A 20,435-nucleotide genomic window follows, 5' to 3' on the forward strand; every position below is an offset into this window, starting at 1 on the left:
CTCCAGCGTGCAGGCTGGCCTGGCTGCTCCTGCACAGGGAATCACGGAATGCCTCCTCCAAAACGCCCTTTGCCTCCTTCTTCCTGTGTGAGACCCTCGGTGTGTGACTCCAGCACTGGTTCCTCTCCCCGTACCAGCTCTTGGACTGGGGTTGATGGTCTCGGAGGTGCAGAGAGGCTGAGTAGCCGAGGCACAGAGCTGGGGGCTCGACTCCGAGCATCCTCACCGGCCCCACCGCCTTGGGAGCCCCCGGCACACATGCCTGGGGCTCCTGCTCGAGCCTCTCCTGCAAAACACGAGCCATTGAGTCAGCTCCGAGCACATCTCTAATTAGAGAGGAAGGAAAGAACATGCATTTATGAAACGTTTTAGCTGAAGCTGCATTATCCCGGAGTTCTGAACTCGATCTGCCGGGAAATTGAGCACAGCGCGTTCGTTGGTAACGCTGCACGCTCCCCTCTTGGTTCGCTCTAATTGCAGGTACCGTGAACAGGGTGAGCGATGGGTAAGTGAATTACAGAGCCAGCGTTACGGGGGGATGGGCTTCTGACATCAGAAAGTGAAAGTGCTTGTGGTATTCTCGGGAAAAAATCAGGTTGTAATTATGGCTGTAATTATGGCTTTCTTAGAATCACAGAATCATAGAATTGTCCGGGTTGGAAGGGACCTTTCAGATCATTGAGTCCAACCATCGACCCAACACTGCCAAAAACCACCACTAAACCCTATCGCTAACCGTATCTTGTGTTTGAATTCTGCGTAATTCTTAGTCTAAGTACCATAGAGCCTTTTCAGTTGCATCCCAGCTGGAAAGGGCTCCCTTCTTATGGAGAGAGGAGGGGGGGAAGGACATCACGGGGGAGCTGTGGCCTCCCAGGTCCCCAGCAGCCAGCGCGTGGGGACGGAGCGGCGGGGATCACATCCCGAGAAGGTGACATCGTTGTTTCACAGGGATCGGTGGAGTCGCCAGCATAAACAAGACCAAAACTGGGGAAACTGAGTGAGAAAGCGAGGGAGCCTCGGGGGGCACCGAGCCCTTCAGGGCGGGTGTTTTTGGGGTCAGACACATGGGTGCTGCCCCCACGTTCTCTACCTGGAGGTTTGCCCCGGGTCTGCTGCCATGCGTCCATCCCCGGCCAGCTAGAGTGAAACCCTCCCTCCCTCTCCGTGCTCATATTTACAAGGGAATGCGATAAATTCAGTATCGATTCCTTCTGTTGCACTGTAAATTTTGCAAAAGATGATTAAATAGCGCAATAGAGTCTGCGAGCGCCGCGGCTCAATATGTTCTGGGCCGGTGTATCGACCCCCTCCATCCGATGGCAGCAAGTTCCACTCCCAGCCGCGCCAGACCAGTAATTAAAATCCTGTGAGACTGGGATTTAGAAACCAATCACATCGCAGCATCCCAGCGTCTCGCATCCCTCCGTGGCGAGAGCAATAAGCCTATAAGTGCAAGCGCGTTTATGTCCGTACCGGAGCGCTTAAGAATAGTTGCCCCACGGGGCCGGGGAGCAAACAGATCCCTCTCGGAGTGTTTCTGGGTACAAAACCCTACAGTGACATAATGTTTGTCATGAGTTTAATGGCTCTGCGCACGTGTAGGGAGAGAGAGGTGACGATTCTTTCGTTTCCCTTCCCGTGCCCTTAACCTTACAAACGAGACTAAGGTTTGTTTTCACGCCCAGGTATCGAGTAGGGAAAAAGCAACTTATAATAAAACGTTATAATAAAGCAGGACTGAAAGGAGCAGGTGGGTCAACTCATTTTAAAAGGCATCGCAAAGAATAAAAGGTTTTCAGAGCCCAAACTAGAGTCCAAATTGCCCGAGGCAATTCCACTCTCTTGAGACCCCACCTGTAGTACCACATCCAATTCTGGAGCCCCTACTACAAGAGAGATATGGACATGCTGGAACGTGTCCAGAGAAGGGCCACGAGGATGATCAGAGGGCTGGAGCACCTCTCCCATGAGGACAGACTGAGAGAGTTGGGGTTGTTCAGTCTGGAGAAAAGAAGGCTCTGAGGAGACCTTCTAGTGGCCTACCAGTATCTTAAGGGGGCCTACAAGAAAGCTGGGGAGGGACTTTTTAGGATGTCGGGGAATGGTAGGACTAGAGGGAATGGATTAAAACTAGAGATGGGTCGATTCAGACTGGACGTTAGGAAGAGGTTCTTCACCATGAGGGTGGTGAGACACTGGCACAGGTTGCCCAGAGAGGTGGTGGAAGCCCCATCCCTGGAAGTTTTTAAGGCCAGGCTGGATGGGGCTCTGAGCAACCTGATCTAGTGGGAGATGTCCCAGCCAATGCAGGGAGGTTGGAACTAGATGATCTTTAAGGTCCCTTCCAACCCTAACAATTCTATGATTCTGTGAGGCTTTACACGCTCTGGTCCTCCCCATGGAGAAGGTTGGGTTGAAGGCAGCGTGAATTCAAGTGTTTGGGCAAGTTGGAAGCAGTTTGAGATAAGACTTGGTGAATATTGGTGACGTCTTAAGGGAAGCCTTCATTTCCTCTGATGTGTCAAGTCTTGGGCACGGAGCACAAGAATGTACAATGTCGTCTTCCCTTCTTCATCCTCATCATCAGGTCTGCGTCTGAGTTGCACCTACAGTGCTGTGGGTCGGGTACAGGGGACCTTCCAGTCCCTAAAGGGGCTTCAGGAAAGCTGGGGAGGGACTTTTTACAAGGGCATGTAGTGATAGGATGAAGGTTGATGGCTTCAAACTGGAAGAGGGGAGATTTAGATGAGATCTCAGGCAGAAATTCTTGGCTGTGAGGGTGGTGAGCCCCTGGCCCAGGTTCAGAGGAAACGGCCTCAAGTTGCACCAGGGCAGGTTTAAGATGGATATCAGGAAAAATGCCTTCACGGAAAGGATTGTCAAGCATTGGAAGAGGCTGCCCAGGGCAGTGGTGGAGTCGCCATCCCTGGAGGGATTTACAAGCCGGGCAGACGTGGTGTTGAGGGACATGGGGTAGTGGTGGGTTTGTCAGTGTTAGACTGGATGATCTGAAAGGTCCCTTCCAACCTGGACAATTCTATGATTCTTCTTTCTGAGCTAATTCCTGCTTCTGTTCAGCAGTGGTTTCATAGAATCACAGAACTGTTGGTGGCCGCTCCAGCCCCTCGTGCTCCATTTCCCGGCCAAGGATGGCTCGGTGCCGGGCACTGCTCGTACGTAACTCAGATTGATTCTTCCACCCCTGCATTGGGTTACATCTCTTATCTGGGTGGAGTTTCACTTGCCACTCATGGCTGTCGCTCAGATGGCTCCGAATAATTAGCATTGGTGGTCACCTTTGTCGTATCAGTCTCCCAGCGCTCGCAGGTGGGCTGAGCGCAGGGGCGTCAGCAGAAACCCCTGGATGCCCTGGGACAGGTTTCTTCCCCGGAGGACGCTGACCATTCGCTCTCCTTTAAATCCTTCATTTTCAGTCTGTAACTCATCATTTATGCACGAGGAGCTTTTTTCTTTAGCGCTGGTGGATAATTTGGTGTTTGAGCTCCTTCTGAGCTCCTCGGTGAAAACTCTCCCATCCTGGCAATTTGTTAACGCTCGGGAGTGCTTTTAAACCATTTCTGCTCACTCTGTAGCTTGAGGCCATTCCCCGCAGTGTGTCCCTGCGGCACGTCCCTGCAGGAGCCTTTCCCTGGGGACTGGATGCGTCCCCTCGAGCCTCCTGCTTCTCCTCGGTCACCCACCGAAACTCACCTCCTCCTCCTCCTCCTCCCGGCTCCTGGGATGGCCAAAAAGAGCTTCTGGTTTTCATTCCCGAAGCGAGGGCTTCTTTTAAATCCATTTTGACCTGTATTTTTTCCGTTTAACCAGAGCAAGCGCTCCGTTGTGTTTTCCTCATCTGGACGCAGTTTCCAGGCTTCGAAGGACGTGGAGGTGGTTTATTCTTAAGATCCTAACTTTCCTCATTATAAAACCTTTTTAATATATAGCACGGGTTTCCTTAGCCTTCAACATCCCTGATTCTGAAAGTTTTCTGCTGCTGCTTTATTTCTGGCAAGATCCCTCTCCTCCTCCTGAGGAACAGAGCTCCTCGGCCATGGATTCTTCGTCATTCTGTACAAATTCGGTGTTACTGGCTCCTACAATCAACTTACTTCTTTTTTTTCTCCAGTCTTTTATACCCAACATGTCCGGTGGGACTTATTCCTTCACTGCAGCAGTTTATGCATTAAGGCATCCTGCTGTTGTCCTCCCTCCTGCTGTCACCAGTCTCCTCTGCCACTGTTCCAGTTGGCACATCCCGCTTTTGGCCCTCACCAGAAGCACACACAGATTTGTCCCCAGCCTGGTTCGTGGGGTTTGTGAGCTTTGCTCAAGCTGCCCCTCTCTCTGCTGTGTCCTACCTGCCCTCCTCAGCATCGGACCTTTGTCTCGGGACCTCTCGATGGTGCTGGTTTAGAAGATCTCTCCTTTTCATAGACTCTCTCTACTCCAGAGGCTTCTAGTTCATTGAATCATCGAATCACGGAATGGTTTAGGTGAGAAGGGACCTTAAATACCACCCAGTGCCACCCCCTGCCCTGGCAGGGACACCTCCCACCAGCCCAGCTTGCTCCAAGCCCCGGCCAACCTGGCCTTGAACCCCTCCAGGGATGGGGCAGCCACAGCTTCTCTGGGCAACCTGGGCCAGGGGCTCACCGCCCTCACAGACAAGAATTTCAGCCTCAGATCTCAGCTCCATCTCCCCTCTTGCAGTGGAAAACCCTTCCCCCTTGTCCTATAACTACATGACGCTGGACAAACTCATGCTGGAAAGGCTTTGGGTGGAGGAGGGGAGCACAGATCCTGTTCCCCAGAAGGGACCGTTTAGCAGTAAATGTTGAAAACCCCGCCGGACTGTGTGGTATCACCACCTCCAGGCACAGCAGCGTGCTTGGGAATCATTTTCTAAATCTTTTTTGCAACTTGTGGTCAGTGTTTGCGGTATCGTTGCGTTCTACAGCACTAACATCTTTAATGAGGGCATTATGAATGGCTAATGAGTGGTTCTCATTGATCGGTGCACTGTATCTGCACTTACCTTCTCAGCTACATTTGTAGGTGGTAGAGTCTCCGTCTCTGGAGACATTCAAACCCCACCTGGACGCGTTCCTGTGCAACCTGCTCTGGGTGACCCTGCTCTAGCAGGAGGTTGGGCTGGAGGGTCTCCAGAGGTCCCTTCCAACCCCTGTCATTCTGTGTTTCTGTGTAGTCCCTCAAAGAGGGAATTAAAGCTTGTTTGGCAAGTCCTGCTTTTCATGCAGCCTCCGCCAGCGTGGATTTTGCTCCTGGTGGTGACGTCTGTCGTTTACCACCCTCTGTGCATCTCTAGAAGGGTTTTGTTCCTTACATTCCGGCTTGGCAGCCATCCGGGGGGGTTGTTGATACCTTTAGCATCACTTTTGCTCTGCACCTCCTCATCAAGAGGTTGCCCAGAGAAGCTGTGGCTGCCCCATCCCTGGAGGGGTTCAAGGCCAGGTTGGCCGGGGCTTGGAGCAAGCTGGGCTGGTGGGAGGTGTCCCGGCCCAGGGCAGGGGGGATGGAACTGGGTGGGCTTTAAGGTCCCTTCCCACTCAAACCATTCTGTGATTCTGTGATTCGATGATTTCTGAGCGCCGTTGATTTCTGCCCCGCTCCCCGTGGTTGTGATATTGCCACAGAAAGGACAACCGCTGTCCTCAGAAGAAAATGGGTCCTTAATCACAGCCACGCTCCTTCCCTGGGGCAATCTGCTGGGGTCTGGGGGAGCTGCTCTTCTTTGAGAGGTTTCATTCACTCTTTTCTATCTCCTTTTTCCCTCCCCATTACTTTTTTACATGATTTCTTCAACTGGGTGGGAGTACTCTGGATGTACGTGTGTGTGTCCATGCCTGGAGCTGTGGGTAGATGTTTGGAGAAGCTTGGGAGCTTGCAACTACTCACCGTGGTCGTAGAATCATGGAGTGGTTTGGGTTGGAACGGACCTTAAAGATCATCTAGTTCCAACCCCCTGCCATGGGCATGGTCATTAAGTACCCTGAGCGTTTACTCCTTTGGAGACTCATGTTTTCACTGGAAGGACCAAAGGGAGAATTGGCCTCAGCCTGTCCATACATTGAGATGGTTTGATCCTCTCCTGTCCAGGACAATTAGCAAATGCCACCAAGAAGGTGGGGCTGGATGCTGGATCACCCGGAGCATTATCCTCAAGCATCCCCGCAACTTCTGCTTCTACCCGGTACCTTTGAAAGCCTTGCTCCAGGTCTTCCCTTGATGAGATTTGAGGATATTCCCAGGGGAGCATACGTGCACGTTGAAATTCAAGCGGCGCTTGGGAAGATTCATTCCATGTAGTAGCAGGTCCTTCAAGAAAAGGTCATTGTCCCGCGCGTGGAGCAGCGCCCCGTAACGTGTCTCCTGTATTTATTGAGATGTCGGGCAGGAAAAGGGTGGTGGGACCACAGGCCAGGGTGGCCACTTTCCTGTTAATGTTGTGTGTTAAAAACCGCTTGTGGAATGTGCGTCTTATTGATTTAAAAGCAGGTTTACCTTACTGGAAAAAAGGGGTGATCATGCTAATTCAATCATGGAAGACTCAGGAGGACACAAGTCTTTTTATATTACTTTAACTAGCCACGCGGAGCAATAATAATGCCATTCCTCGTCAAAGCTGACGGCTGATGACATTGTGTTATCCCCGGCAGGTCCTGTGGCCTTATTCCTCCTGGAGAATCCCAGGCTATGCTTGAACAGGGATGCGGAGAGGTGTAACTGCGGGGATGAAGCGCATTTAGCCCGCCGGAGTTGTGTCACTCGTCCCAGCTCTTGTCTGGTTCGGGGGGACAGATGCTCAGTGCCCATCCCCAGCATCCTCACCACCACACCCACTGTGGCTTTGGGCATTTCCAGGGTCTTCTTTCTGGGATTTAGGGATTTCCAGGCTCTTCTTTCTGGGATTTAGTTTCCCTCACCAGAAAAATTAGTTCGTTTTTTTCCCCTCTACCCAGGGGAAACTGTGGATTGGGTCCTGCAGAGTCTGCTGCAGGGACAGGGGTGCTCTCCCAGTTCCCCCCTGCGTGCTGGAGCATGGGCTTGGCAAGCAGAGCAGCGACGGGTCCAAGGCGGTGGCTTTGGCAGGAGAGGTGCTCACTCAGCCTGCTGAAAGAGCTCAGGGTGCTCCTCGGGGCAGGGCAGGGCGATGACGCCTGCATGGTGCCGTGAAGAGCAGGGATGAGTGTCCTGGAGGTCCATGGTATTGTCCCTTCCCCGTGGTATATCCAGGACCTCTCCCTTCCAGCTGGGAGAGGCTCAGAGCCGGGGCTCAGCCTGGATTTGTCTGGTGGCCAGGGAGCTGCATTGGTCCCATGGAGGGTTCGGTCCATGCTGACGTGTCAGTGCCATGGGTAAGGGTTGACCTGGGCGCTCTCCTCACTGGGAAGGGTCTGATGAGGACCTGAATGAGTGGAGGGCCCTGGAGGAGCCCTCGCTGAAATGACGTTGTGATGGTCAGACAGCTGCTCTGAAGGGATGCTTGCAAGATCTGGTCGACAACTTGGTGTATGAAGTTAGCAGCTCTGCTTCTGGGAGACTGGAGATGGCTTTATACTGGGGGGAACGGCTTTCAATGGCCTTCTTGACTGAAGCTGTGCTGTCTTCTGCACCGGAGACTCGCCCAAGCGCTTGGTTGCCACCTTCACCATATCAAATCTTCAGGACTCAAGCGAAGGAAGATAATGAGATGTTGAACATTTTGGCGTCTTGTCCACCACACAGGTCACCACTTCTGTCCGGCTCTTTTGCAGACAGGACCTTTGGGGTGGCACCAGGACATAGACCATCTCGTGCTAGTTTGGAGGAGTCGTGTCCTCTGTCCCCAGAGCAGCTCCTGTTGAGTGGTCTGCCGGCGAGAGGCTTGGACCCAAATGCTCAGCTGGAGGTTACCTCTGAGGATGCCCGCGAGGAGCAGTCCATGCAGGAGCTTTCACAGCATCTCGTTGCACCATGAAATGAGGTCCTCACACGTCCTTCTTTCCTGATCTCAGTGCCTAGGGCTCTCCCAAGCCTCTCCGTGTCCAGTCTTTGGAGAAACGTAGCTCTCGGGGTCAGTGATGTCACTGTGAGCCCCATTCTGTCTGTCCGAGGTGGGAGACTTGTTCTTCCTTCAGCAGGCACGTATTTGGCTACATGGCCCGAGCCAGGTCTCCGCTCCTCTGCCCTGCCAGGACAGGCTATAGGGGAGGACGGGGAGCAAGGACCGAGCTGCGGCAGGGTCCCAGGTCCTCCTGCCATCCCCATCTCCTCCTGCCATCCCCTCCTCCTCCAGGCATCCCCATCTCCTCCTGCCATCCCCGTCTCCTCCTGTCATCCCCATCTCCTCCTCCTTCTGCCATCCCCATCTCCTCCTGCCATCTCCTCCTGCTTTCTCCATCTCCTGCCATCCCCATCTCCTGCCATCCCCATCTCCTCCTGCCATCCCCATCTCCTCCTGCCATCTCCATCTTCTCCTGCCATCCTCGTCTCCTCCTGCCATCTCCTCCTCCTCTCATCCCCATCTCCTCCAGACATCTCCTCCTGCCATCTCCTCCTGCCATCTCCATCTCTTCCTGCCATCTCCATCTCCTCCTGCCGTCTCCATCTCCTGCCATCCCCATCTCCTCCTGCCATCCCCATCTCCTCCCCGATGGCAGCGGAGGACCCGGGTACCAGCACCTGCCGTGTCGGGAGCTCTATTGACAGTTATCCAGAATCTGAAGGAATTCAAGACAAATTGTTAAGAGGAGGGAGTTAATAAAATTTGAAAAATTGAGGCCTGTCACTCTCCTAAACTTTTTTCGATACGGCTGACAGAAACATATTTCCCCAATGAGTGACCTTCTGCAGCTGCTCCTGCGCCGCGTGGCTGCGCGGGCGCTGGCAGTGAACCGACGCGCTATTTATCAAATATTATAAGCCGGGGCCTCCTAATACGAGCGGGGAGGTGCGGGAGGAGGCGGCGGGCTCGCACAGCCCGAGGTGTTGCCCAGGTGTCCATCTCCGGCATCAGACAGCTTGTGGGAGGTGACAAATGGCCTTCTATTAAGCCTCGGAAGGTTGGCGTCCCCTCCGCCGCCAGCTGCCGGGGTGGGAGAGGGCAGGGAGGAGGTGGGGACAGGGACTGGGCTGGGGGGGGGGTCAGGCCGGGGCGTTTGTCGAACCCCTGGCCACTTTTACCTTCTATTAGCCGGCGAAGCAACGCCGTTATTTATGGCGGCGTAATATTTTATTGCCGCCGCTACGCCAGGTCGGAATCGACCAGTTGGAGGAGTCGGGTTCTATCAATTATTGCGGCAATTAGTCAAGTCGTCAAAGCCATTAACAGGGGGATTAGGCCAATATTGGAGAGCCATTATTGATAGATCCGGGAGCAGCCGAACAAACCCTCAGCCTTCATGTGGAATAAGAGCCTCGAGGAGCTCATCATTTTGGGAGGTGGAGGGGGGGGCAGAGAAGTCACCCCCGTCCCCGTGCGCCCACCCGGGGTGGGTTTTGGTGGGGGAAGGGGGGCGGGCCGTGGGAGAACCGGCTCTTATTTAAAAGATATTGAGTGGCCAGCCACCGGCAGTATATAATCTCACCTGTCTCCATCATCTTCTTTATTCGCAATGACAAGGCTCGCGATAGAAATTACTCGGTGTCGAATGTTTATGGAGCGCATTTTTCATTCTGTAAGCAAATATAGATCCCTGATGCCAACGCTCAGAAGCGGCTCATCTCTCCGGCTCCCACTCGCTGGGCGGCCCCACGTGTCTTCCAGCTCTGATGGTCGCTGCTCGATTTTATAGAATCAGAGAATCATAGCGTTGCCCAGGTCAGAAGTGACCTTTCAGGTCATCGAGTCCAACCATCAACCCAACGCTGACAAAAACCATCACTAAACCATATCTCTGAGCACTATGTCTACCCATTTCTTAAATCCCTTCAGGGATGGCGACTCCACCACTGCCCTGGGCCGCCTCTTCCAATGCTTGACGACCCTTTCCGTGTAAAAAATAGAAAGGAAATTGTAAGGATTTCGGAAACACCTTGAGTGGTTTTTTTTTTAGGGTTTTAGGGCAGAAAGCTTGGCCGCTTCTCCAGACTATTCATAGAATGGTCCACGTTGGAAGGGACCTTTCAGATCGTCGAGTCCAACCATCAACCCAACACTGACAAAGCCACCACTACCCCATGTCCCTCAGCACCACGTCTGCCCGGCTTGTAAATCCCTCCAGGGATGGCGACTCCACCACTGCCTTGGGTAGCCTGTCCCAACACTTAACAACCCTTTCAAGTGTAAAAATTTTTCCTAATATCCAATTTATTGAGCGCTGCATGTGCTTTGCGCTCTGGAAGCAGGAGCTGCAGCCTGGTTTGCGTCTCCCGGCTCGCTCCCAGCAGGATGCGGGATGTTCGCCGAGCCCTAGGGATGGTCTCACACTGCCCGGGCCTCCCCCTCACCAGGCTGCTCGCGGGGCTCGGGAACCCCCTTCGAGCCCCGTGGGATGGTGTTATGGTTTGAGAAACCCACCACAATTTCTTGTCCTTTAGACAATTATTCTGTCACCTGATGACCCCTCCCCAGCCGGGAAGGGGAATCGGGGAAAACCAAGGAAACCCGAGGGTTGAAATATAAATAGATTTAATAAGATAAGACTGAATAATTAACATTAATAACCCTAGAGAGCCAGTATTGATCCCGATACCAATATAAAATACACCAAGATTATACCCAGACCGTTCGCAGGGGGCAGCCAATGTGGGACACCGCGAGCGCTGTGGCTTCGGGAGGAAGGGAAGGGCTCAGGGCTCCGGCATCAGGGCAAGGAGTTCTCGGGGTTCCAGACATCATGGAATAGGAGAAACTCCCCAGCAATCTTTCGAATTTCTATGGAATGTGCCATTCGTAGTATGAAATAACCCTGTTGGCAGCTTGGGTCAAGAGACCGGGTCTCGCTTCTCCTCGTCCCCGCACCTGGCGAGCTTGAAAACACCGAGACCTTGAATCCCACATCCCATAGCTGGCTATAAAGGAAATATTTTCACGAATTCAGAAACTAGAGTCTTCTAAAAGTGCAGTTTTCCCAAGCGTTAGAAGAGAAATGAGTGCCGGGTTGCTCAACCCAGGACAGATGGCCAGCTTGAGCACCAGCTTGCTGGGGTTGGGGGCGACTTGAAGGCTCATTCTCGCAACCCTTGGTGTCCGGTTGGTGTCCGGTTGGCTGTCGTGGAGTCCCAGCGCGCACCAGCATCGGTGCCCAATCCCTCCAGAGGTACCTCCTGAGACGCCAAGAGCCAGAGGTGAATCCCGAGGGTCCCCGCCTGCATCACAGGCTGTTCCCTGTGCCCTTCTCCTGATCCCGGACTGCCCCATCCGAGATTCCCTCTATAACCATCCCATCACTGCAACTGGGACCAGTCTGGCTGTGCATGTTCTTCCACAATCCGGTGTCTGGGACGGGGACAGAGGATGGGGACATCTCTCCACGCCACCTTGTGTCTGTGGGGGTGCCCGTCTGACTCTCTCCAGTTCAGTCTTCGGGGTTTGGTGCCTTTTTTTTTTTAGATATAAATCAAATTCTAAAGAAGAGCGTGGTTTTCCCCCAGCTGTGGCTGCGGGTGGCAGCTGTTTAGCAGGTGACAGGCAGATCCGGCTCCGGCTCGGGGTGACGGAGGGGACGGGTGGCGCGTCCAATTGAAGCCGAAACGGTCCCGTGTGGCTGCCGCGGGACGGGGAGCGGGTGCTTTTGTGAAGCTGCGTTTTCTTCTGGCGACCGTGTGCTCCCATCCCTTCCCCACCCCCAGCAGCTCTTCGCCGTCAAGCTGATCGTTAGCGGTGACAATTTCTTTTCTTCCTCCCCGGCCGCCCCCATGCCTGTCCCCGCTGGTCGTACATTGTCCCTTTCTCCTCCAGGTCCTCCTTGGAGCAAAGGTTAGGAGGGGAACGCCGGCTAGGACGGGAGGCACGAGATGTGCGTCCTGCTCCTTCTGCCCCAAGATTCAAACTCCCATCCCCTGATCTTCGTTGTTTCTCCCCGCCACCAGGTGCCAACCCCCTGCAGAAGAATGAGATGGGCCACACGCCCCTGGATTACGCCCGAGAAGGAGAGGTCCTGAGCCTTCTGCGAGCGGCGGAGACCAAGGTGAGCCTGGGACTTTCTGGTTCCTTCCCCAAAGCAAGGGCAGTTTGAAAAAAGGCCTGGAGGAGCCCCGTAGCGCACCTCCACCTCCGCGCTTCTTCAAAGGTCCCTATAAATCAATGGCATAATGCAAAAAGGGGAAAAAAACCCACTTTTTAGCTGTGTCCGCGGCTGCGTGCCCTCCTCCTCCTCCATGTTAACTTCCATGGCTGCTCAGCACCAGCAATACTGGGCTGTAACCCCTTGGCAAAAATACTTTAACCCCAGGATTGCCGTTTTTACTGTATTTTCTGAAAATCCTGGTAAAAGAACCAGGTCTGGGAATCCAGAGGCCTGTTGCGGGCCTGGGATCCGTGCGTTCACACGGATCCCACGCCACTCTGAGGCAAAAGACAGGGATTTCCGCTCCCTGGTTGTGAAATAGCCCGTCGCGTCCCTTCAGCCTCGCTGTCCCCTTCGTCGGTCGCTGTTGTAAGGTATTTTAAAGGGGGAAAAAAACCATATTTGCCCTAGCGATTCCAAGGAAAACCCCAGGAGCAGCAGGTTATTGGACAGCGAGGGATCTGCAGCCCATTGTTGAGGGTTTAAAACCCCTGGATACGAGGCCTTATTTGAGTAGGAGCAACGAATTATCGGTCGGTAAGAAGACTGCGAAAGGAGAAACTGAGGCACGGGGAGGCCAGGTTTGCTCTTGGTTGCAGACTTGCCCTCTGGCATTGGGCGCCTCGGAGTTTGGTCTTTGGAATTTGAACTTAGACGCTCGAAACTTGAGGTTAAGGACTTGCTCACGAGTCGAGGATGAAGGTAATTAAAACTGTGTCGATTACTGCACTTAGTAGATGTGAATTAAACCGGCCAGGCAGTCACAGACCGGCAGGGGTGGGAATCACAGAATCACAGAGTCACAGAATCTTCATGGTTGGAAAGGACCCCTAAGATCATCGAGTCCAACCAAACCCCCTACACTCTCTGTCACTAGAGCGTGCCCTGAAGTGCCAAATCTAGGCGTTTCTTAAACACCTCTAGGGATGGTGACTCCACCACCTCCCTGGGCAGGCCGTTCCAGTGCCTGACCACTCTTTCAGTGAAGTAATTCTTCCTACTATCTAATCTAAACCTCCCCTGCCGCAGCTTCAGACCATTTCCTCTGGTCCTGTCATTATTCACCTGGGAGAAGAGGCCAACACCCACCTCTCTCCAACCTCCTTTCAGGGACTTGTGGAGGGCAAAGGGAAGGGACCTCTGGAGACCATCCAGTCCCACCCCCTGCCAGAGCAGGGTCACCCAGAGCAGGTTGGAGATGGGTTTGGGATATCTCCAGAGCAGGAGACTCCACACCTCTCTGGGCAGCCTGTGCCAGGGCTCTGCCACCCTCAAAATGAACTTCTCCTTATTTTCTTCATTCCTGTTTGTGCCCGTTGCCCCTTGTCCCGTCCCCGGGCACCACTGAGAAGAGTCTGGCCCCGTCCTCTTGTCCCCCGCCCTTTAGCTCTTGCTGAGCATTGATGAGATCCCCTCTCAGTCTGCTCTTCTCCAGCTGAACAGCCCCAGGGCTCTCAGCCTGTCCTCAGCACAGAGATGCTCCAGCCCCTCCGCATCTCCGCAGCCTCCGCTGGACTCTCTCCAGCAGTTCCCTGTCCTTCTGGAACTGGGGAGCCCAGAACTGGACCCAGTGCTCCAGCTGTGGCCTCCCCAGGGCAGAGCAGAGGGGGAGGATGACCTCCCTCCACCTGCTGGCCACACTCTTCTTGATGCCCTCCAGGAGACCATTGGCCTTCTTGGCCACCAGGTCACATGGCTGGCTCGTGGGCAGCTTGTTGCCCACCAGGACTCCCAGGTCCCTCTCTGCAGAGCTGCTCTCCAGCAGGTCAGCCCCAACCTGTCCTGGTGCAGGGGGTTGTTCCTCCCCAGGGGCAGGACCCTACACTTGCCCATATTGAACCCCATCGGGTTCCTCTCCGCCCAACTCTCTCGTTGAGTCTCTACTCAAGCTGCTGTACCGGCTGCGCTCACCCAGGGAAATCCATGCTGGAGCAGGGTTTCCAGGACCACATTCCCCAGTGCCAAACCTCTGTCCTAAGCAGGCAGACAGCCATCTTTCCTCCTGGGCTCTCCGGGCTCCATCACGGCAACAGAAAACCAGAGTGTGACACTCTGCATCGCCCGTGGCTTCTCTTATTATCGCCCGTGGCTTCTCTTGTTATCGCCCGTGGCTTCTCCTGTTAGCCAGAAACGCTGCTTGGTCACTCGGACAGCTCTGCAAGGAAGTTTTAAGGAAGAAAAGTTGAGAATAAAATACTTGAAACCTTTAGGAGAAGGAGGTAAATGGTCCCTGGAGCCCAGCATTGGCAAGGAAGCCTGCCCCTACGAAGAGCTGCCTTGGTTTTTACGCTTAACTAATGGATGGAGGAGAGAAGGGGAATATATATCTGTAGAGATGTTCCTGATGAAAATGATTGTACTTGTATATAAAACGTAAGGCAGTCGAGCCAGCTCGTGATGAATATTGCGCCGGGGGGGATCCGGTGCTCCCGGGGTTGCATCCACCCCAGTATCCGCATCCCACCGAGAGTCTTTGAGAATTTATTGCTCATTTTAATCACTGCCGGAGAATGAATTGGCAGAGCTATTACTGGGTGGGCACATCCCATAGATTTTATTTACATATCCTTGTGACAGAATAACAAGGAGTTTTCATATGTATTTTTAATTTATTTTGATTTCCTTTCTTCTTTTGAAAAAAAAAAAAATAATAATTCTGTGCGTGCTTTCCTTCTGCTGAACCGCGCTCGCCTGGTGTTCAGGACTCTTGAGCTGGTTCCCGTTGCTGAACATTCCGATGAAATGCAGATACGCCGTGGTGTATCTGGGGCTAAAAGGAGGGGAGCAGCCCTCAAAACCAGTGTCTTTGGTGTGTAACTGGGAGGAGAGCAGCCCCGGGACTGGTCTCAGCGCCGCCCCGTCGGTCTTTGCCATTCATCTCCTCTTCCCCAGTGTACTGGGACCAGTCAGATCCATCCACTGGTCTCTCCTGGTTCCCTCAGCGGCTGCCAAAGGGTTTTTAAGGAGTGTTTCAGCCAGGACGAGGACACGGTTACCCTTTCCCCAGGCTCCCTTCCAGCAAGCAGCGGTGCAGGGACCTCCTGAACCGGAGCCCGCGGCCCCTTCGTCATATTGAATCGCCGTTGATGGACCCTCTAAAGAAAACAAACCTCCAGCTGTGGCTCAAGCCTGCTCTGCTTTTTCCATCCAGCCCATCCTCAGGTTGTTGGTTTAAGCATATTTTAGGAGAAAAATGTCTCTTTTGGTTGTTTGCGAAGCGTCGGCTCGTGAAGCCTCACGCAACCCTGTACGTAGAGTCCGGGCAGAGCCGCCCTGCGGTGAAAGCTGGTTTTATGCGTTCTGTAAACCCACAGTCTCTGCCCTTCCTGCGGAAAAGCCCCTCTCCAGGTCTCCAAAGGCTGTCTGTTGTAGCTTAGGTACGTCCTGGGCATGTTCTGCAGTTATCTCTTATCAAAAATCAAGCATCTCTCCTGCTTTTCGCATCGCATCAGAGTCCCTCTTAGCCCAGGTGAGCGCAGGAGTTGGGTCACCAACGCAAGAGCGGAGTGTTGCTCCCTCCGGCTGCTGGATTCCTCAATGCCAGTGATGGTCAAATGCAAACGGGGCCGAAATGTCCTGCAGAAATGTCTGGCAGGAGCGAAACCCGGATCAGATGTGCTGCTCCAGCTGGGCCTGAAATTGGGATAGCAGGGAGGAGGTGGGAGAAGCTGGATGCGTGTGGAGGGGGAATAATGGAATCATGGAATGATTTGGGTGGGAAGGGACCTTAAAGGCCACCCAGTGCCACCCCCTGCCCTGGGCAGGGACACCTCCCACCAGCCCAGCTTGCTCCAAGCCCCGGCCAACCTGGCCTTGATCCCCTCCAGGGATGGGGCAGCCACAGCTTCTCTGGGCAACCTGGGCCAGGGGCTCACCGCCCTCACAGCCAAGAATTTCTGCCCCAGATCTCAGCTCAATCTCCCCTCTTGCAGTGGAAACCCCTTCCCCCTCGTCCCATGGCTCCCCTCCCTCATCCAGAGTCCCTCCCCAGCTTTCCTGGAGCCCCTTGAGGGACTGGAAGGGGCTCCAAGGTCTCCGCGGAGCCTTCTCTTCTCCAGGCTGAACCCCCCCAACTCTCTCAGCCCGTCCTCCCAGCAGAGGGGCTCCAGGGAGGTTCGGTTTGACTATCTGCAGACAATAAGGTGTCCACGGCCTTGGCTAAGGACAGCACATAAAGCAAAGAGAGTTTGCAGAGTGAGCAATTTAACGCACGTAACGGGTCCCCATTATTTAAACCACCTTCCTGAAGGGGAAACTCCTTTAACAAAACGAGAAGCTGCAGCAGGATCCTGCTGCCGGAGTTGGATCGGATAAACCCCCCCGTCCAGGCTGGTGGTGTTCCCTGGGCTAGCACTGACTCCGACAGAAGTTAAAAATAAATAAATAGCAATAATAGCCCCTGGCCCAGGTTGCCCAGAGAAGCTGTGGCTGCCCCATCCCTGGAGGGGTTCAAGGCCAGGTTGGCCGGGGCTTGGAGCAAGCTGGGCTGGTGGGAGGTGTCCCTGCCCAGGGCAGGGGGTGGCACTGGGTGACCTTTCAGGTCCCTTCCCACCCAAACCATCCTGTGATTCTGTGATTTTGAAAAATAAGGCCTTGCCTATTCTACCTAGATTTGTTTTCCCACTCTTCACACATCTCCAATTCAAAGACTCCACCAACATCCCGCGGGAACGGAGGAGCATCACCGGCTCCTGCTGTGCACGCTGGGGCAGACAGACCCCGTCGCTCTGCAGGCAGACCCACGGCAGCGCGCAGGACCGCGCTGGAAAAAGCTCTTTTCTCAGGATATTTGCTTTCTTCCACCTCCAGCTCAGGAGGAGGCAGGACCTTTGAGAGCCAGAGACTCACACGCTGCTTCCACCCAGACCATTTTCTGGAGCTGAAGGCTGAGAGCGCACAGAGCCGTTCACAGACACCCGACACACGCACATCCTGAGATGCTCGGGAACAGGATACAGGCAGAATGGGAGCAGGTCTTATGGTGCAGGGACCTTCCAGAGGAAAGAGGACAAATCCAGCCCCTGCTCATCTGGACAGAGGACAAATCCGGCCCCCGTTCAGCCTGGAGAAAAGGAGGCTGAGGGGAGACCTTCTCACTCTCTACAACTCTCTGAAATGAGGGGGTAGCCAGGGGGGGTCGGTCTCTTCTCCCAAGGAACAGGCCATGGGACACGAGGAAACAGCCTCAAGTTGCGCCAGGGGAGGTTTAGGATGGATATTTTAGTCCCTCCCCAGCTTTCCTGGAGCCCCTTGAGGGACTGGAAGGGGCTCCAAGGTCTCCGCGGAGCCTTCTCTTCTCCAGGCTGAACCCCCCCAACTCTCTCAGCCCGTCCTCCCAGCAGAGGGGATCCAGCTCTTGGATCATCTCCGGGGCCTCCTCTGGCCCCGGTCCAGCAGCTCCATGGGCTACCCCAGGCATCTCCCGGGGCTTCCATGGAGTGTGTCAGGACGGGGCAGGCTGGGACCACACATGGGGCAAGTTACTGTGAGCCCTGGGAGAGGTGGGGGCTTCTTCAGCCTCGGCAGCCCAGCCCTGCCATCCCTTCCGAAATAAACCTCCTCGGGGGAAAAATGGGACCCATGTCCTTCCCAGTGCCAGGGAGCAGACGGATACCCATGCAGGGCTTTGCAGTTCTTGGAGGGGGGAAACTGCATCCCCATTACTCCTGTTGTCACCCCAAAAAGCCTCTGATCCCACCGTTTGCTTCCCTCCCACAGTTCCAGGAGGAGCAGCGCCAGAGGGAAGTGGAGGAACGCCGGAGGTTTCCCCTGGAGCAGCGGCTAAAGGAGCACATCATCGGTCAGGAGAGCGCCATAGCCACAGTGGGAGCAGGTAGGACCCCCTGATCCTGGCTCCGAGCAGGTCACCGAGGTTGGGGGGGGGCTCGCGGTGGGATCTGGCAGGTCTTTCTCGGCTCTGAGAGAGGACACTCATCACCCAGGGGGGCCCGTTCCTGGCACAGCAGCACCATCGGGTGCTTTCATCGTAGGTGCAAGGTCCCTGCGAGCCCTTCCGTTGGGGATGGTTTCACCCAGGGCCAAACCTGGTGGCTCCAAGGTCTAAGCTGGTCACTGAGATCCCAGAATCCCAAAATCCCAGGCTGGTAAGGGTTGGCAGGGACCTCTGGAGACCATCCAGTCCACCCCCCTCTCAGAGCGGGGTCACCCAGAGCAGGTTGGAGATGGATTTTTAATATCGCCAGAGCAGGAGACTCCACACCTCTCTGGGCAGCCTGTGCCAGGGCTCTGCCACCCTCAAAATAAAAGAGTTTTTCCTCCTGTTGAGGTGGAATTTCCCATGTTCCACTTTGTGCCCGTTGCCCACCGCACGCCTCGGAGCACACACGCAGTTCCCAGCTGAACACCGGGGCTGACCGCAGTGACGCTTAAACCCGGAGCTATCTATTTCCACGGCAATTTGTCTTAAGAACGTCGCTCGTTAACAGCTCACGAGCCGTTTTGTACAGCTTGACCTACAGAAGGCCCTCACACACAGGCTGCTTTGGGGAATTTTTCCGTATCCCTTACGGATTTAGGGCTTTATTCCCCATGAAACCCAGGCCCGTGCTTCAGCCCCGCTTTCCTGGCCACGTGTGCCACAGCAGACGACAGGCCACTGTCCTGTCACCGGCACCGGGAGCTTTAGCAGGACAAATACCGAGTGAGATTTCCCTGCTCCGCTCTCCTAAAGTCCCAACAGTCTGCAAACCAGGAGAACCCTCAACCGGAAGGGCCGTCTTTTGTGTGCCGCCGCCTTCAGGAGATTCTTCTTCCATGAATTTGTCGGAGTTTCCCTTGGACCTGCTGTAAAGTCTGTTCTCTGCGGCGTCCTTTGGCAGGGAGTTGCGCAGCTCGTTGAAGAAAGACACCCTTTTATTCATCTGAAATCTGCGATCCCGAGTTCCCGGGGTGCGTTTGGTGGTAAGAAAGCCAGGCTTTAGGGAAGGTGGGATGGATGATGGCTAACGGAAGGGCTGTTTGCCTCCCGAGCTCTTTCCATCCCCACCTTTCTGGAGGTGTTGCCGCTAAATACCCCCCATAACGTTAAAGCAGCGGCGCGTCCCCGTGACGTTCCCTGCTGTATCCGTGAGCCCTTACGGACACCGGGATCTGCTGGATCCGCTGCCAGCGGGGAATGGGGCGGGAGGCACCGCCGTAAAAGCCTGCGCTTTAAAGCACGCTGCCTTCGCTGCTTCCCTTGGTTTTGGGTTGAAAAGCCGCGTTAGCGCTACAGATTTGGTAAAACCCGTGGTGGCTTGTGTCTGGGAGCCCGTTGCAATTAGCGCGAGCCCCGGGGTAGTTCGTTAGCTGGCGTTTCCTCGTCTGGGTCTTGCTCAAAGGAGGGTTCTGCTGCCTTTTTCTGGAGGCGGCTTTTTTCTTTCTTTCGCTGTTTAAAAATTAAAAAAAAAAAAATTAAATAAGCCCGGGGAATAAATGAGGAGCCTGGCCTCTTGTGGCTGCGGTGGAAGCGTACAAGTGGAGGAAAAGGGACTGGTTTTCGTCAGAGCCGGGGATGGAGCTGGGGGGAAAAAAACAGACCGGCTTTTAGACGCGGGGGGCCAAAAACAGCAAGGCCGGGTTTCGGATGAGCCCAGGCGGTTGCTCCCCGGCGTAACTTCGTTAGGTTCAGCAATTAGGAGGAAAAGGCGTTGGGCATCTGGGGAACGGAGCGGGGTGATGCCTGGCTGTCGGATGCCCTGGGAACTGCTGTTATCTCTCCCCGCAAACCTTGTTTTGCTCCTACCACCAAGGTTTGGGCAGCAGCATCCCCGCAGAGCCTGGCAAAGAGCCGGTACCCGCGTGTCCCCCCCACCCCCGGCTCCAAGCCACCCGCTGCCGTCCCCCCCCTGCAGCCCAGCTCCCTCCGTCCTGGGCGACGGAGCTTTGCAGGGAAAAGAGAAGTTATTTGTGCCGGGTGGTTTTCCTGGGTGGGCGGCCTCCCAAAATTCGCTTTATTTCGTGCTGTAAGGAAATGGCGAAGCCGGGCTGGGTTCGATTTGCCAACCCAAAGCCTAAAAGCCTCCGGATGCTGTTAATAACTCCTCGAACCCTTCCGTGCGTCCCAGTTAATGCCTGGAAATGGGATAGAGAGGTAAGACGGGGCTGAGGTCTGCGAGAAAGCCCGTAAATACACCCCCACGTCGGTGCGGGTAACAAAGGGGAGAAGTGGGAGCCTTGGAAGGAGCCGGCTCTGCCCGG

General features: G+C 54.7%; 1 protein-coding gene across 2 annotated transcripts in view; it reads left to right on the forward strand.

Moving 5' to 3' along the window:
• The window catches only part of CLPB (ClpB family mitochondrial disaggregase), a 104,704-nt gene that overhangs the window by 53,247 nt on the left and 31,022 nt on the right, over nucleotides 1-20,435 (forward strand). For both annotated transcript variants that reach the window (XM_054196753.1, XM_054196764.1), the window contains 2 exons: nucleotides 12,040-12,137; nucleotides 17,955-18,069. In XM_054196753.1, the coding sequence (XP_054052728.1) occupies nucleotides 12,040-12,137; nucleotides 17,955-18,069 (213 nt within the window). The remainder of the gene's footprint in view (nucleotides 1-12,039; nucleotides 12,138-17,954; nucleotides 18,070-20,435) is intronic.

Source organism: Rissa tridactyla, chromosome 1 (assembly GCF_028500815.1).
Source record: "Rissa tridactyla isolate bRisTri1 chromosome 1, bRisTri1.patW.cur.20221130, whole genome shotgun sequence".
Classification (NCBI taxonomy): domain Eukaryota; kingdom Metazoa; phylum Chordata; class Aves; order Charadriiformes; family Laridae; genus Rissa; species Rissa tridactyla.